The sequence below is a fragment of the Scyliorhinus canicula genome, chromosome 27 (genome assembly GCF_902713615.1).
Source record: "Scyliorhinus canicula chromosome 27, sScyCan1.1, whole genome shotgun sequence".
Taxonomy (NCBI): Eukaryota; Metazoa; Chordata; class Chondrichthyes; order Carcharhiniformes; family Scyliorhinidae; genus Scyliorhinus; species Scyliorhinus canicula.
The window spans coordinates 4,073,337-4,092,215 of record NC_052172.1 but is presented as its reverse complement, the minus strand read 5'-3'; the positions used below and the strand labels follow the sequence as shown (position 1 = coordinate 4,092,215).

The window sequence follows — 18,879 nt, the reverse complement described above, 5'->3', positions numbered from 1 at the left end:
GGGGGTGGGAAACTGATTTGTGGTCCAGGAGATAGCATTGCTGGAGTTCAGGAAGTTGAGGGTAGTGCAGTACTGAGGAAGGTACCAAGGTCACAAGAGTGGACCTGCAGGCATGAAGGTGGTTTGAAGTGTGTCTACTTCAATGCGAGGAGCATCAGGAATAAGGTTGGTGAGCTTGAAGCATGGATTGGTACCTGGGACTACGATGTTGTGGCCATTACGGAGACGTGGTTAGAACAGGGGCAGGAATGGTTGTTGGAGGTTCCGGGGTTTAGATGTTTCAGTAAGATTAGGGAAGGTGGTAAAAGCGGTGGAGGAGTAGCATTGTTAATCAAGGATAGTATAATGGCTGCAGAAAGGCAGTTTGAGGAGGATCTGTCAACTGAGGTAATGTGGTCTGAAGTTAGAAATAGGAAAGGAGTGGTCACTTTGTTCGGAGTTTTCTATAGGCCCCCAAACAGTAACAGAGATGTGGAGGAAAAGATTGCAATGCAAATTTAGGATAGGTGCGGTAGTCACAGGGTAGTTGTCATGGATGGCTTTAACTTTCCAAATATTGATTGGAACCACTATAATTCGAATAGTTTGGATGGGGCTGTTTTTATCCAGTATGTGCAGGAGGGTTTCCTCACACAATGTGTGGAGAGACCAAGAGGCGGGTCCACATTGGATTTGGTGCTGGGTAATGAACCGGGCCAAGTGTTAGATTTGGTTGTGGGAGAGCAATTTGGAGATAGTGACCACAATTCGGTGACTTTCACTATAGCAATGGAGAGGGATAGGAATATACGGCAGGGCAAGGTTTATAACTGGGGGAAGGGTAATTACGATGCAATTAGTCAAGAATTGGGGAGCATAAGATGGAAATAGGAACTATCAGGGATAGGCACAATTGAGATGTGGAGCTTGTTCAAGGAGCAAATACTTTTTTTTAAAATTTAGATTAGCCAATTATTTTTTCCAATTAAGGGGCAATTTAGAGTGGCCAATCCACCTACTCTGCACATTTTTGGGTTGTGGGGGCGAAACCCATGCAGACACGGGGAGAATGTGCAAACTCCACACAAACAGTGACCCAGAGCTGGGATCGAACCTGGGACCTCAGCGCCGTAAGGCGGTTGTGCTAACCACTAGGCCACCGTGCTGCCCGTTCAAGGAGCAAATAGTGCGTGTCCTTGATATGTATGTCCCTGTCAGGCAGGGAGGAAATGGCAGTGTGAGGGAACCGTGGTTTACAAAAGAGGTTGAATGGCTTGTCAAGAGGAAGAAGGGGGCTTATGTAAGGATGAGAAAACAAGGTTCAGTTAGGGCACTTGATCGATACAAGATAGCTAGGAAGGAGCTCAAGAAAGGGCTTAGGAGAGCTAGGAGGGGGCATGAGAAGTCCTTGGCGAGTCGGATCAAGGAAAACCCAAGGCTTTTTACACTTATGTGAGGAATAAAAGAATGACCAAGGTGAAGTTAGGGCCGGTCAAGGACAGTAGTGGGAATGCGTGCATGGAGTCTGAAAATATAGGAGAGGCCTTAAATGAATACTTTTCTTCAGTGTTCATAAAGAAGAGGGGCCATGCTGTTGAGGACGATAGTGTGATGCAGGCGGGTAGGCTAGAGGAGGTAGATATTCGGAAGGAAGATTTGTTAGAAATTTTGAGAAGCCTGAGGATAGATAAGTCCCCTGGGCCTGATGGGATATATCCTAGGATTCTTTGGGAGGCGAGGGGTGAGATTGCAGAGCCTTTGGCTTTCATCATTGTGACCTGACTGTCTACATGAATAGTGCCAGAAGACTGGAGAGAGGCGAATGCTGTCCCCTTGTTTAAGAAAGGGAATAGGTATAACCTTGGGAATTATAGGCCGGTTAGTCTCACTTTGGTCATAGGTAAACTATTGGAAAGGGTCCTGAGGGATAGGATTTATGATCATTTGGAAAGATACAGCTTAATCCAGGATAGTCAGCACGGATTTGTGAGGGGTAAGTCTTGCCTCACAAGTTTGATTGTATTCTTTGTGGAGATGTGATGTAAGCACATAGATGAAGGTAGAGCAGTTGATGTTGTATACATGGATTTTAGTAAGGCGTTTGATAAGGTGCCCCATGGTCGGCTCATGCGGAAAGTAAGGAGGCATGGCATAGAGGGAAATTTGGCCGATTGGATCAGTAATTGGCTATCACATAGAAGACAGAGGGTGGTGGTAGATGGTAAATTTTCATCCTGGAACCCAGTTACCAGTGGTGTACTACAGGGATCAGTGCTGGGTCCTCTGCTGTTTCTGATTTTTATCAATGACTTGGATGATGGAGTTGAAGGCTGGGTCAGTAAATTTGCTGATGACACCAAGGTTGGTGGAGTAGTGGATGAGGTGGAGGGCTGTTGTAGGCTGCAAAGAGACATTGATAGGATGCAGAGCTGGGCCGGAAAATGGCAGATGGAGTTTAACCCTGATCAGTGCGAGGTGATTCATTTTGGTAGGACAAATTTGAATGTGGATTGCAGGGTAAACAGCAGGGTTCTGAAGAATGTGGAGGAGCAGAGAGATCTTTGAGTTCATGTCCATCGATCTCTGAAAGTTCCACCCAAGTGGATAGAGCCGTGAAGAAAGCCTATAGTGTGTTAGCGTTTATTAACCGGGGATTGAGTTTAAGAGTCGTGAGGTTATGCTGCAACTGTACAAGACCTTGGTTAGACCACATTTGGAGTATTGTGTGCAGTTCTGGTCACCTCATTATAGGAAGGATGTGGAAGCATTGGAAAGGGTGCAAAGGAGATTTACCAGGATGCTGCCTGGATTGGAGAGTAGGAGTGAAGGGGATGAGAGGCGACTAACTAGCGGTTTATAAGATGATGAGGGGGGTAGATAGAGTGGATGTTCAGAGACTATTTCCTCGAGTGGATGTAGCTGTTACAAGGGGGCATAACTATAAGGTTCAGGGTGGAAGATGTAGGAGGGATGTCAGAGGTAGGTTCTTTACTCAGAGAGTGGTTGGGGTGTGGAACGCACTCCCAGCTATGGTAGTGGAGTCGGACACTTTAGGAACTTTCAAGCGGTTATTGGATAGGCATATGTAGTGCACTATGGGAGTAGGTTGATTTGATCTTAGTTTCAGACTAGTTCGGCACAACATCGTGGGCCGAAGGGCCTGTACTGTGCTGTACAGTTCTATGTTCTATGTTGTTCCACACGGACAGTGACCCAGAGCTGGGATTCGAACCTGGGTCCTCAGTGCCGCAGTCCCAGTGCTAACCACTGCGCCACATGCCGCCCCAGCTTTGGAATAGCTGATGGTGGGGGGGCATCGAATCGGAATCTCAGATAGGGTGGGGCTCGAGTCACACACCCGTAAAAAGGAGTTAATGCTCTTCGAACGGTGGGACCTTAACCAGAGACAGTGACCAGAAAGGGGGTAGACTCGATGATGAAGAATCAATGGTGAAGATACAGAGTTTGTCGCGGGGTCAATGGTCCTTCCCAGGTTTATCTGAGAAAATTCTACTGGAGAATGCGGCCTTGCTTTGTCGAACTAAGACCCGGAATAATAGAAATAACTTTTTGGTTCCAATAATTCCGGCCTTGGGTGACTGTCTGTGCGGAGTCTGCACGTTCTCCCCGTGTCGGCGTGGGTTTCCTCCGGGTGCTCCGGTTTCCTCCCACAGTCCAAAGATGTGCAGGTTGGGTGGATTGGCCATGCTAAATTGCCCGTAGTGTCCAATGGTCAGATGGGGTTAGGGGGAGCGGGCGGGGGGGGGGGGGGGAGTGGGCCTGGGTAGGGTGCTCTCTCAGAGGGTCGGTGCAGACCCGATGGGCCGAATGGTCTCTTTCTGCACTGTAGGGATTCTGCGGTCATTATTTTTCGAGGACAATTGAATTTTACAACCTGCTGTCCCGGAATCCCAATTCACACAAAAGGTGCAACTCGCACGTCTTTAAGCGGAATCATATTGAACATATTTACAAATCTCTGCAACAATTCCGACAAAGATCATGGATCGCATTGTCTTCTGAAGCTTCCTGTTCAACTTCTACGGTCTACAGTACAGATCAGGGAGGCCCGAGGTTTGAACTCTGGGCTATCTGCCTCCAGGCAGCATGATAAACAGCAAAGCTACATCTCATGTAACCGTTGCCTTCACCGCCTCCTGAAAGTGTCAGTGCGATCAGATTCTGGGGCTGTGGGCCAAGTTAGCGAAGCATGTGGGCACATGTACTTTCAGACGGAAAAGGGATCGAAGGACTGTAACCGTGAGCAGAGTTCCCTCACCCCAGGGCATCAGGGCCTTTATAATAATCTGTATTATTGTCACAAGTAGGCTTACATTAACACTGCAATGAAGTTACTGTGAAAAGCCCCTAGTCGCCACAGTCCGGCACCTGTTCGGGTACACAGAGGGAGAATTCAGAATGTCCAGTCCACCTAACAGCATGTATTTCGGGACTTGTGGGAGGAATCCGGAGCACCCGGAGGAAACCCACGCAGACACAGGGAGAACGTGCAGACTCGGCACAGACAGTGACCCGAGCAGGAATCGAACCCGGGACCATGGCGCTGTGAAGCAACAGTGCTAACCACTGTGCCATCGTACCGTCCACGGTATCACCCATGTTAACGGTATCTTAAATATATCGGGCTTGATTCTCCAGCCCCGTACTTCTCAGCTGCTCGCCGTTCGCTGGCGGCGGGATTCTATCTTCCCGCCGCTTGTCAGTGAAGACACCCCACGCTCCCGGGAAATCCACCGGCAGGAATTCCAACCGTTGTTCGGAAACATCGGTGAAGGACATTGTTTAATTAAGTATATTGAGCATGTATAAATAAGAAATAAGCGGGCCATGAAGGGGATGGGTAGATTTGACTGTTTGCCCCTGTTCTGCGGCTATGTTTAGTCCTGGATGTCCCAGGAGAGGGAGCATGCGATGTCCGCCGGTATACTTCAGACCTTCCGTGCTCGGGGGGCACCACAGGGGCATAGTCAGCCCTGGGAGTGACATTTGAATTTAACTGGACAACTTTTCTTTTGCAAGTTTTACTTGCGTCATTTTTGTTTATTCAATGGGCCGTTGCTTTGTCAATCAGTTTATTTTTCCTTTCAAAAGCGTATAACTAAGGGAGAGCTGGGACGCTGGGGGTTGAGTGGGAGCAGAGCTGTGAGACGGAGCAAGTAAATGAACTCTCAGCAAAGGAGGGTTGGGTGTCCTGTATTTCACCAGCCGGCTTGGACCCTGTCAACGGTCCTTTCCCAATCCTCTGCAATCCAGACCAGGAATGGAAGTTGAGACTTCGAGCACAGCACGGTGGCACAGTGGTTAGCACTGCGGGCCTCACAGCGCCAGGGACCCAGGTTCAATTCCGACCTCGGCTCACTGTCTGCGCGGAGTTTGCACGTTCTCCCCGTGTCTGCGTGGGTTTCCTCCGGGTGCTCCGGTTTCCTCCCACGGTCCAAAAAGATGTGCGGGTTAGGGTGGATTGGCCGTGCTAAATTGCCCCTTTAGTGTCCAAAAGGTGAGGTGGGGATGCAGGGATTGGGCAGGAGGTTGGGCCTAGGTAGGGTGCTCTTTCAAAGGATCAGTGCCGGCTCGATGTGCCGAATGACCCCCTTCTACACTGATTCTGTGATGCACCGACCTTAACTACCCAAATACAGCCCGCACGAGAGAATCACGCACAACCTACAGCCCAGACTTACAGTCAGCTCAGTTACAACTCATGAGAGGGACCGGGGGGGTCCAGCACAGGAGAGAAAGATGTCAGACACTAAACCATCGCAGGTGGAAGCGGAGCGCACCATACCAGGCACACACTCGTCACAGGAACAGAAGAGAAGAAATACTTGCATTTCTGTAGCACCTTTCACAGCCTCAGAATGCACAGCCAATGGAGCACTTTTTTGGGGGGCTTGGGGTGGGGGAAATCCAGTCACTGTTGTCATGGAGCCAAGCTAATCTGCGCACAGCAAGATCCCACAAAGCAGCAACGTGGCAACGAACAAATGCATTTATTTTCCAACACGATCACAGTGTACTCGGGAGCGTTAACAGAATTAGTTGCGGGTGGGGTGGTGGGGGAGTGGGGGGGGCAACGATACGTTCAGCGGGGAAATGATGGCGGTGGGGGGTGGGGGGGGGGGGTGAGCATTGAACCGAGCGTGGGCAGCAAATGGCTTTGACAGGGCACTTACCGTGCAGCTCCCTCCGTTTTTGCAAGGGTTGCTCTCGCACTCGTTGACCTCGATCTCGCAGTTGGTTCCGCTGAAGCCTGGTTTGCAGGTGCAGGTGTAGCTGCCTTGGCCGGTGTTGGTGCAGGTAGCACCGTTCCTGCACGGCTTGTGGTTGGTGCAGTAGTTGAGATCCTGGTTGCAGAAGAGGCCGCCCCAGCCCTCCTGACAGTTGCACTGCCAGGGCTGTTGGCACATCCCGTGGAGACAGCCCGGGTAGCGGATGCACTGATCGCAGAGACGGCCCTGCCAGCCAATGCGGCACCTGGGGAGGAGAAGCGGGAGGCGGTGGTAAAGGAGGCAAATTTTTTTAAACCATCACCAATCACAGCAGTTTCTAATGGAAGCAGAACAAAACCGAAATACATTGTAAATGCACCGCACCTGTAAAAGAAAACAATCTAAAAGGGGCGGCACGGTGGCGCAGTGGTTAGCACTGCTGCCTCACGGTGCCGAGGTCCCAGGTTCAATCCCGGCTCTGGGTCACTGTCCGTGTGGAGTTTGCACATTCTCCCCGTGTTTGCGTGGGTTTCGCCCCCACAACCCAAAAATGTGCAGAGTAGGTGGATTGGCCACGCTAAATTGCCCCTTAATTGGAATTTAAAAAAAAAAAACAATCTGAAGAATAATGGATGCGATCAAAACTTGTACATCGGGCAGCACGGTGGCGCAGTGGTTAGCACTGCTGCCTCACGGCGCCGAGGTCCCAGGTTCAATCCCGGCTCTGGGTCACTGTCCGTGTGGAGTTTGCACGTTCTCCCCGTGTCTGTGTGGGTCTCGCCCCCACAACCCAAAGATGTGCAGGGTAGGTGGATTGGCCACGCTAAATTGCCCCTTCATTGGAAAAAAATGAATTGGGTACTCTAAATTTATGTTTTTAAACTTGCACATCTCTAGGCAGTTACATCAGATATCCCAGAGTTAGGCTGGTTGAACGCATGTGTTCCTGTATTAGTGAGGTGGTAATCTACTTGTAATCTCGAGACCCAGAGTACTGCTCTGGTAACATGCGTTCAAATCCCTTAATTAGTTAATAGCTCATTTTAAAACAATATCTGGAATTGAAAACTAGTCTCGATAATGGCGACATTGAAACTATCTTGGGTTGTTGTAAAAACCCGCCTGGTTCGCTGTCATGTGAGAGTACCTTTAAGAAATGGGTGTTTATCACTGATGTCGGAGTGTGGGTGGAGCTGGGCTCTCTGTCGGCTTTTTACTTTCGTTTTAGGCTGTTTGCTGCACGGTGTGTTTTAGTTTCGTTTTCAGAGCCGGAGAGCTGCAGTCACAGCCAGAAGGTGTATTGGAGTCTCTCTCTGTAATCTAAAGACTGTAAATCGATCCTGGTGATTTAAAACTAATAACAGTAGTGACTTTAACCTGATGTAGAATTAGAATTAGAATTTACAGTGCAGAAGGAGGCCATTCGGCCCATCGAGTCTGCACCGGCTCTTGGAAAGAGCACCCTACCCAAGGTCAACACCTCCACTCTATCCCCATAACCCAGTAACCCCACCCAACACTAAGGGCAATTTTGGACACTAGGGGCAATTTATCATGGCCATCCACCTAACCTGCACATCTTTGGACTGTGGGAGGAAACCGGAGCACCCGGAGGAAACCCACGCACACACGGAGAGGATGTGCAGACTCCGCACAGACAGTGACCCAAGCCGGAATCGAACCTGGGACCCTGGAGCTGTGAAGCAATTGTGCTATCCACAATGCTACCGTGCTGCCCATAATGTGCTTCTGGTAAAAGGTGTTTTAAATCTTAAGGATGTTAAAAGGAAAGCTTAAAGGATTACTTAGTGTTGCATTCTTTGGGGGTTGTATTTGAATTGATGGTTGCTAAGATGTTCACTGTATGTTTGACAAAGGTGAACTTGAGTTCATAGAATAAACATGGTTTTGCTTTAAAAAAATACTTTTCCATTTCTGCTGTACCCCACCTGTAGACTGGGCCGTGTGCTCCCCCTACCACAATCTAGTAAAAGTTGTGGGTCAGGTCAACTCCATGGGGTTCTCTAAACCCTGGGCCCATAACATCACCAATTTCCCCTTCAGGGAAGGAAATCTGCCGTCCTTACCCGGTCTGGCCTACATGTGACTCCAGACCCCACACGGCGATGTAGTTGGCTCTTAACTGCCCCTCTGAAATGGTCGAGTGTTACACTCAACCCAAGGGCAATGAGGGATGGGCAACAGAGGCTGGGCTCGGCCCAGCGATGCCTACATCCCGCGAAAGAGGAAAGGGAGGAAAAGTGGGAATCCAGGGAACAGATTATTTTGAGAACCCGATTCTTAACTATTTGGCGGCAACGAAGCCGGAAACGAGGACGCTCAGAGGGACGGAGGGAGCCTGGGGTGTTTGACCTTGGGGGGTCGGGGGGTGGGGGGGGGGGGGGGTGCACTATAGGATGTGATTGCACTGGAGGGGGTGTAGCGGCAGTTCACCAGGATGTTGCTTGGGATGGAGCATTTCAGCTCTGAACAGAGGTTGGATACGCTCGTGCTGTTTTCTCTGGAGCAGAGAGGGCTGAGAGGGGACCTGATTGAGGTGTATGAGATTAGGAGGGACATGGACAGGGTTGAAGGGTCAGTAACAAGGGGGGCAGAATTTTAAGCTTCAGCACAGTAGCATAGTGGCTAGCACTGTGGCTTCACAGTGCCAGGGTCCCAGGTTCGATTCCCAGCTTGGGTCACTGTCTGTGCGGAGTCTGCACATCCTCCCCGTGTCTGCGTGGGTTTCCTCCGGGTGCTCCGGTTTCCTCCCACAGTCCAAAGATGTCCAGGTTAGGCGGATTGGCCATGATAAATTGCCCTGAGTGTCCAAAAAGGTTAAGAGGGGTTATTGGGTTACGGGGATAGGGTGGAAGCGAGGGCTTAAGTGGGTCGGTGAAGGCTCGATGGGCCGAATGGCCTCCTTCTGCACTGCATGTTCTATGTTCAGAGATAATTTTAAAAATTAATTTAGAGTACCCAATTCATTTTTTCCAATTAAGGGGCAATTTAGCGTGGCCAATCCACCTACTCTGCACACCTTTGGGTTGTGGGAGGCGAAACCCACCCAAACACGGGGAGAATGTGCAAACTCCACGCGGACAGTGACCCAGAGCCGGGATCGAACCTGGGACCTCGGCGCTGTGAGGCATCAGGGCTAACCCACTGCGTCACCATACTGCCCTGCTCAGAGGGGATTTGAGAGCATTGTGGAGGTGGTGGGAGTTGGGAATGGACAGTCGGGGAAGTTGAACCAGGAAATCTTACAATATTCAAAAATTACTTGGATGAGCATCTCAAATGGTGTAACATTCAGGGCTATGGGCCAAGGGCTAGGAGGTGGGAGTAGTGTGGATTAGAGCAGGCATTGTCAGACTTGGGGGCACGAGCGGGTGTCGGGAGGGTCGCAGAGCCGTCCGTCGCACAATCGGGCACGCATGCGCAGTGCAGCCGCATTTTTTTTATATGGTCGCAACAAGCAAGGTAAGAGAAAATGGTGGGTCACGCAGGTCGTCCGCCGTGGGTCGCGAACGTCGGCCGGCGTGGGTCGCGAAGGTCAGCCGGCGTGGGTCCCGAAGGTCGGCCGGCGTGGGTCGCGAACGTCGGCAGGCGTGGGTCGCAAACGTCGGCCGGGTTGGGTCCCGAAGGTTGGCCGTTTGATAAAAATGGGTCCCCGGAAAAAAAGTTTGAAAAACACTGGATCAGAGTAAATGTTTTTGGTCGGTATGAGCTTGATGGGCCGAAGGGCCTTTTCTGTGATTCTATGATTCTGAGTGGATAACAGTAAAAATGGCCAAAGAATCGAACTCAGTGACCAGGATTGCTAACAATCCTGTATGTCACGACATGGTGGCATGGCGGTTAGCACTGCTGCCTCACAGCGCCAGGGATCCGGGTTCGATTCCGGCCTCGGGCGACAGTCTGTGTGCGGAGCCTGCACGTTCTCCCTGTGTCTGCGTGGGTTTCCTCCGGGTGCTCCCACAGTCCAAAAATGTGTGGATTAGCTGGATTGGCCGTGATAAAATTGTCCCTTAGTGTCCATGGGTGTCCGGGTTAGGTGGAGTTACAAGGGGTGGGAGTGGAGTGGACCCTGGGTACCTCTTTTCGGAGGGTCAGTGCATACTCAATGGGCCGAATGCCCCCCCCCCCCCCCTCCCCTCCTCTGCACCATAGTGATTCCACCCTCCGGCAATGTGACACCTAACTGCTCTGTGGGTTCCCCCACAGAGTGGGGGGGGGGGAGAAACAAAAGTTGAACAACCAAATCTTAACTTACTTGCATTCTCCTGGTCGTTCACAGTATCCATAACTATCATTGCAGTCCAACAAGCAGATGGCTGTGAAGCAAATGGGGGTTTTTTTGCAGTGGGTGAGGGGGAAGGAAAGAAAGATAACTTTTTTTAGGAGAGGCGCACACACAAACATATATCTGCATAATTTGTTAAGTTCTTTGGCACTTTGTTAAGGGCAGCTCCTGAACAATGTGGACACATTGAGACTGTCTGACTGCCCTCATCTGTGATAATCAAACCCATTCTCTGTGGACACCAAGTAGCTGAGGATAAAGGAGGTTCAAAACAGGGGGCGGCATGGAAGTCAAAGCCCACCCCCCCCCCCCCCCCCCCCCCCCCCCCCGTGCTAACAACCGAGACTGACAAATGAAATGTCTATACCAACATGCTCTTGCACTCGCATGCACCCTCTCTCTCCCTTTCCCCCCTCTACAATGAGCCTCGTTAAAATGTGGTGAGATTTATTCAAATTTAATTCCTCAGCTGCTGTGTGTCAGATGGTTTTGTGGAGTCCAGAAGAAGAGGAGGCTGGGTCTGTATTAACACACTTGAATATGTTAACCAGACCAACATATGCTTCCATTGATACGCATTCAATCATCCCCTTCTATATATGTATATGTACACACACACACCTCCTTCTACTTAAACCTTCCCCCCGTATCAAACCCTTCAAACTCAATTCACATCCTGAATTTTAACCCTTGAATCTGCCCCTTCCCTTACATTATAAAAAGGAGGTGCATTTCCGGTGTGATATTTGCAGAATAAAACTATCTCTCAACGTGAATCACTCCTCAAAATTAAATAGGTTAAAACTTAACCCTTAATTCATGCAATAATCCCCAAATTTAAATCGGATACAATTCTAACCCTCCACTCGAAATTTAAGAAATAGTCCTCAAAATTAAACTGGGTTCAAATTTAACCCTCGATTTGAAATTGAGGAAAAAATCCTCAAAATTAAATTGGGTTCTAATTTAACCCTCAATATGAAATTCAATAAATAATCTCCAAATTTAAATTGGGTTCAAATTTAACCTTTGATTTGAAATTCAAGAAATAATCTCCAAATTTAACTTGGGTTCAAATTTAACCCTTAATTTGAAATTCAAGAAATAATCTCCAAATTTAAATTGGTTTCAAATTTAACCCTCACTATGAAATTCAAAAAATAATCCACCAAATTGAATTGAGTTCAAATTTAACCCTCACAATGAAATTCAAGAAATAATACCCAAATTTAAATTGGGTTCAAATTCAACCCTCAATTTGAAATTCAAGAAAAAATCTTCAAGATTAAATTGGGGTCAAATTCAACCCTCAATTTGAAATTCAAGAATTAATCCTGAAAATTGCATTTGCAAAAAGAAAGAATGCTCATTTAAAAAATATGTTTAAAAGAAGTTGCATTTTAAAGCCCCAATCCCTTCTCGATTTGAGGACAATGACCCCACCCCCACCGCCCCGCACTGAGGGGTGGGCAATGTTATTGAGAGGATCCTCTCCGGGGTCTCAAGCCTTACGTTCAGAGCAGTAGTTCCCCCTCCAGCCGGCCAGGCAGACCCTCCTCCCGCTCTCGTCGCAGGTGTAGTGTCCAAAAGTGTCGTCCCTGGGGCGGCAGTAGTCAGAGCAGCCCTCACCGTAGTAATGCTCCGCGCACATCACGTGATAGGAATAGCGGAGCTCACTCTGTCCCCCAGTCTGGACATCCTGGGACCAGTCCTCTCCGATGGCCAGGCGCCGCCCGGTGGCCAGGCGGCTAATCAGATTCTCTGGGTCATCTGTACAGATACACACGCACAAAACAGAAAAGCAACAAAATAGGGGTGAGAAAAACAATAGAGGGGGGTGGGGAAGGTTGTTTGAGATGATGGCGCACCCGGGGATGGAGGAGGAGGTGGAGGAGAGAGACAAACAAGAGTTGGGAAATAAATGGGGCGTCACGGTGGCGCGGTGGTTAGCACTGTTGCTGCACGGCGGCAAGGACCCGGGTTCGATCCCGGCCCCCAGTGGTTAGCACTGCTGCTTCACGGCGCCAAGGACCCGGGTTAGATCCCGGCCCCCAGTGGTTAGCACTGTTGCTGCACGGCCCCAAGGACCCGGGTTTGATCCCGGACCCCAGTGGTTAGCACTGCTGCCTCACAGCGCCAAGGACCCGGGTTTGATCCCGGACCCCAGTGGTTAGCACTGTTGCTGCACGGCCCCAAGGACCCGGGTTTGATCCCGGACCCCAGTGGTTAGCACTGCTGCCTCACAGCGCCAAGGACCCGGGTTTGATCCCGGACCCCCAGTGGTTAGCACTGCTGCCTCACAGCGCCAAGGACCCGGGTTTGATCCCGGACCCCCAGTGGTTAGCACTGCTGCCTCACAGCGCCAAGGACCCGGTCTCTATCCCGGCCCCGGTTCGCTGTCCACGTGTGGGTTTGCACATTCTCCCCATGTCTGCGTGGGTTTCGCCCCCACAACCCAAAGATGTGCAGGGTATGTGGATTGGCCACACTAAATTGCCCTTTCATTGGGAAAAAAAGAATTGGGTACTCTAAAGTTATTTTTTTTTAAAGAGTTGGGAAATAAGGCTGGTTACTAGCTCAAGGCGCCCTCTAGTTAAAATATTTTGAACTGAGATTACCGATACTGGCTTCGTCCGATTTTGCATTCCACACCTCCAAAATGAGAGAGAAAGTTCCCTGTAAAAATATAGAGAAAATGTCCAAATTGTCATTTGAACACAGACAGCTCAAACACTACGACAATGAACCCAAGCCCTCTCTCTGCGAGAGGGGCCCCCAGTTAACTTGCAGAGCTTTAACTGAAAGCAGATAATAGTGCAGTCAAGACTTTTATTTGAACCGAGAAGCAAATTCCAAAACAGGACCCACTTCAGTCTCTTTCAAAGTGGCAGAGAGATTCCCCCCCTGCAGTTAAAGGTGGGTGCCCCAGGCATGTGTGTACTCACCGGCCAGGTGAAGTGAAAGGGGATGCGGATGGGATCACTGTCCCGCACTAAGTCGCTTCCTGACCTCAGGACTGGAGTGGTCCCCGCTCCATAAGTGCAGGGGGGCTCCGAGGAGATGTTCACCTGGTAATGCTTGAGGCAGACCCGGAAGAATCGGCCACACCGCAGCCCCCTCTGACAGCCCATGGTCAGCTGTGGCTGCCGGTTTGTGAATGAGTGGACTTTCAGTTCAAAGATACCGGTGGAGGAGGTCTGAAAGGCAACGAGGAGACAGGGGATAATGAGGAGAGAGGGCAAGCAGAAAAAACATTACCCACAGACTAAAATATTACACACAGATCAGAATATTACACACACAGGCTAAAATATTACACACAGATCAGAATATTACACACACAGACTAAAATATTACACACATTAGAATATTACACACACAGACTAAAATATTACACACAGATCAGAATATTACACACACAGACTAAAATATTACACACAGATCAGAATATTACACACACAGACTAAAATATTACACACATCAGAATATTACACACACAGACTAAAATATTACACACAGACTAAAATATTACACACAGATCAGAATATTACACACAGACTAAAATATTACACACAGAGACAGAAGAACGACACACAGACAAAATATTAGACACATAAATATTACACAGACATATTTACACACACAGACCCAAATATTACACACACACACATTACACACACAGACCAAAATATTACACACACAGACTAAAATATTACACACAGACAGAAGAACGACACACACAGACAAAATATTAGACACATAAATATTACACAGACATATTTACACACACAGACCCAAATATTACACACACACATATTACACACACAGACCCAAATATTACACACACACATATTACACACACAGACCAAAATATTATACACAGAAATAGTACACACAGACCAAAGTATGACACACAGTGACCAAAATATTACCACACGGACCAAAATATTACACAGACCAAAATATTACGCATGCAGACCAAAATACTACACGCAAAAATATTACAGGCACACAGACCAAAGTATTACACAGACCAAAATTTAACATACAGAGATATTACACACAGACATATTACACACACAGAAACATTACACACACGCAGACTAAAATATTCCAGACACAAAATATAAATATCACGCAGAGATATAAATGTTGCACAAAAACACAAGAGACAAAATATAAAGCAGAAAATGGGGTCTAAGACAAATAGAGGGATGAAGACAGAATTGCAGAGTTAGTTTGGAACTTACCTGGGGCACAAGGAATGTGAAGACAAAGTAAAGGAGAAAAACTGGAACCATTCTGAACCGACCAGCGATAGGAGGCAGGAGAAATATCCACAGCTTGCTGAGATTAGACTTTAGAATGACACATACAATGTGATTTTGTTGAGTAGGGCTTCGATCTGAGCAGCTGGCAATGAGACGTGTCTCTTGCTCCTGTCCCTGGTGTCTGCAGTTTGGACTCTCTCCTGTTACAGTGCCCGGCAGAACTCCTCTCTCTCTCTCTGTCTGTGTGTGTGTGTGTGTCTCTGCTGCTGTGATATGAATGAAACCTCGTCCAGCTCCTCCCCTATATATAGCTGGACTGGGTGTGAGATTCCGTCAATCATTGTGGCAGCAGCCTCGCTCATCCGAATCAATAAAAGCTCAGAGGAAAACCAGGAAGGAGGGAGGGAGAGGAAGAGAGAGAGCTGTAAAGGCAGCAGGGGGAAGAGAGTAAAACATTTACATTTAAACCTGATGTTGCAGATTGCATCACGTTCAGTAACGCCTAGGCTGGCGAGCAGTTCTATTGATCTTGTCCAGCTCACAAGTCAAACTGCTCAAAAGTTTGTCCTTCTCCCCAAACCCGAACAACTTAAAGCCCATTTTTACTGCTGGATCCATGGAAATAAATCAAGATTTCCATTTTTTTTTTAAGTTTCACACAACAACAGAGAACCCTGGATTGAGTTTGGAGTGGGAGTGTGTGTGATTTTTAATCAAAAAATGGTTATTGACAGCTTGAGATTTTGGAAGGGGTTAGGATAAGATGGGTTAAACCTTAAAACATTCGAATGAATCCTACACACGCAAAACACATTTTATTATAAAAACTTTTTTTTAACTTTCCTGGAATCTTTACAAAACTGTGGCATGTGGTGCTGTGTGGTGAGGGGGGGGGGGGGGGGGGGGGGAGGATTGGGCACTGCTGTGTTAAACACCAAAGAAAGCTTAATTGTTCTGGACGTGTGCCTCTGATCCCTCCTGTCTGTGCTCTGTTGTGTGTTATTTGCAAAGGGGAGTGACTGGGACAGTAGGGGTATTTTGTCCTCATTGGCCCCCTAAGGGAGGTTGGATGTGATGAGGGGAGGGGGGGGGGGTGTTAGTGTGAAGGGAACTGTCTATTCTCACTGTCCCTGCATTCAGCTGTATGTTAATATATAAGCACATACTCGGCCATAGATCCCTCTCTCTGACAAACCCCCTCTCCTTCAGAACAACCCCCCTCCCCTCCACCCAATCAATCAGGCAGGCAGTGAGAACATTTTACAACCTGACCCTCAGCAACATATGCGCTCAATAAAAACACTCCCCGCTACACCCCCCCCCCCTCCCCACACACACACACTCACCCCACACACCCCTCACACACTCACCCCTCACACCCCACATCTCCTACCCACACACTGCTCCACACTCACACCCCCCCCACACACACACTCACCCCTCACCCCACTACCCCCTCACACACTCACCCCTCCAGCCATACCCACACACTGCTCCATACTCCACCCCACACACACTCACCCCTCACACCCCACATCACCAACCCTACACACATACTCCTCCACACTTACACACCCCCCACACACACACTCACCCCTCACACCCCACATCTCCTACCCACACACTGCTCCACACTCACACCCCCCACACACTCACCCCTCACAGCCTCATACCCCCCTCACACACTCACCCCTCACACCCCACCTCACCAACCCTACTCACATACTCCTCACACACTCACCCCTCACAGCCTCATACCCCCTCACACACTCACCCCTCACAGCCTCATACCCCCTCACACACTCACCCCTCACACCCCACACCTCCATCCCTACCCACACACTACTCCACACTCACCCCTCCCACACACACACACTCACCCCTCACACCTCCATCCCTACCCACACACTACTCCACACTCACCCCTCCCACACACACACACTCACCCCTCACACCTCCATCACTACCCACACACTGCTCCACACTCACCCCCCACACACACATATACACACAAACCCCACGCCCACACTCCCCCACACCTATACTCCCCCACACCTTCAACATCCCCACCTACACCCCCCTCCACACCCATCCACCCCCCCACACACACCTCCACACGTCCAACCCCCCACATTCCCCCATCCTCACCCCCACACTCCTCCACACTCACACCCACGCCACGTGACTGAGGCATGTGCTGTGGCCTCCTCACCTGATGGTGGGAGGGAGGAAGGGTGGTGAGGGGGGAGGAGTGGTGGGGGGGGAGGAGGAGGGGTGGTGGTGAAGGCGAGGAGGGGTGGTGGGGGGAGTGGAAGGAGAAAATTATGTTGGACAATCCGAATTGATTGATCCCCGATCCCCCCCCCCCCCCGCCCCCCACCACCACCACCACCACCACCACCCCTGCTACCTCTCAATGACACTGGTTGTGCTGTTTATTCCGCCCCGGCAGTTTGTATGCCCCCAACCCGGCTCTCGCCGGAACCTACACTGGAATACGAGGCCGCGTTTATTAGGCCCCCATGGTCACAAGCTGGGATTCATGTCATTATGCCGGCCATCTGCTTGGAGCCCCCTCCTCTCTCCCTCTCTCTCTTCCTCCCCCCCCCCCCCCTCACTCCCCTCCACCCAGACCCTGCTGTCCTCACAGTCCATCTTGCAAAGGTTTTTGTATTGCTTAAACCCCCTGCACCATTCAGCCCACTAGGAAATGCTGCACCCACGCCCGTCCCTAAATACCCCACCCCGGAGCACTTCAAATCTCTGAAGGCTAAGGAAAGGTCCCAATCCCATCGAAATGAGTTCAATTCGGAGTTTTTAAAAAAAGATAGAGGGAATTGGCCTTATCTATTGTCAACACTGCGGACAATCTCTGGGACAGGAGTTTTGTGGGGGGGGGGGGGGGGGGGGGGATTCTTCACATCTATGCAGACTATCCCATAATAGTCCGCGTCCATTACCCCAGTTAAAATGGGTCGCGCCTTCCGCAAAAAGCATCAGAATTTATGGACCCGATCATTTCCAGCAGGATTTTTTCCAAAGGGATCATTTCCAAAGGGGCTGGTTTAGCACAGGGCTAAATCGCTGGCTTTGAAAGCAGACCGAGGCAAGCCAGCAGCACGGTTCAATTCCCGTATCAGCCTCCCCGAACGGGCGGCGGAATGTGGCGATGAGGGGCTTTTCACAGTAACTTCATTTGAAGCTGACTCGTGACAGTCGGCGATTTTCATTTCATTTACATGTGGAGGAATCACCAAGTTTTGTCACTGTTCGACTGGAAGTTTGGAACTGTAAATGGATTGTCTCCTGGATTGTGCCATGGTGTTTAGTTTGTTGAGGAGGAGGAGGAGGGGGGAGAGGAAGGGGGGGCGCCACATGCTCCCTCAGTTAGAGGTCCACAGGCTCGGACTTGCAAACTGTTGCTGTCTGGGCCCCTTTAGCATTGTTATTGTGATGAGGGCGGGAGAATGAGACGCGTGCCTCATCTGCTGCTTCTCTTGTTCACATATTTCCATGGACGGGGGGGGTGGGGGGCGCAGATAGAGCAGCAGGGCACGCTTCAGTCTAAGGGAGGGAGTGTGGAGGGGGGGGTGAGGATGCATCACAATAGGACCAGGACTCCACAGAGAGAGAGAGAGACGGAGAGGAGAGAAATGCCTTCTTATCTTCTTATCTCTCGCTCCGCCCTCCTCTCGCATCATAGCCCAGGAGACAGGCTCCCCACGCGTGTCCAAGCGATGGACTCAACCCACTTCACATGCATCAGGGCAAACTCCAGGCTTGAGGTTAACAGACCCCCTCCACCCAGCCGCCTACCTTGTCTCAAATCAAAACCAAAAGCTGCATCATCTATCAAACACACACACAGAAGCGTGGATTCTGATTTATGGGGGGGGACAAAGGGACTTGCAACTTCTAGGAAAAGGCTGACTTTTCCGGGCTCAGGGTTTGATATTTAATGGCAAACTTTGCAGAATCTGACACGTCTATGTCTGATCTAATGGCTGAGGTGTGCAGCATCGTGGGCTGAGGGGGAGGGGGGGGGCTGCTCTAGACAAGGGTAGATGGGGGAATGTGTTCCCATTCGGAAGAA

The 18,879-nt window shown here is 49.7% G+C and overlaps 1 protein-coding gene across 1 annotated transcript in view; it reads right to left on the bottom strand.

The window, feature by feature from the left end:
- dlc (deltaC) overlaps positions 1-15,068 on the bottom strand; it is a 39,899-nt gene extending 24,831 nt beyond the window's left edge. Inside the window, exons 1-6 of the mRNA XM_038786043.1 lie at positions 14,766-15,068; positions 13,461-13,712; positions 13,134-13,191; positions 12,028-12,285; positions 10,486-10,546; positions 6,174-6,474 (exon numbers count right to left, since the gene is read on the bottom strand). Coding sequence (XP_038641971.1) covers positions 6,174-6,474; positions 10,486-10,546; positions 12,028-12,285; positions 13,134-13,191; positions 13,461-13,712; positions 14,766-14,816 — 981 coding nt within the window. The 5' untranslated portion in view covers positions 14,817-15,068. The remainder of the gene's footprint in view (positions 1-6,173; positions 6,475-10,485; positions 10,547-12,027; positions 12,286-13,133; positions 13,192-13,460; positions 13,713-14,765) is intronic.
- Positions 15,069-18,879: the final 3,811 nt, after the last annotated feature.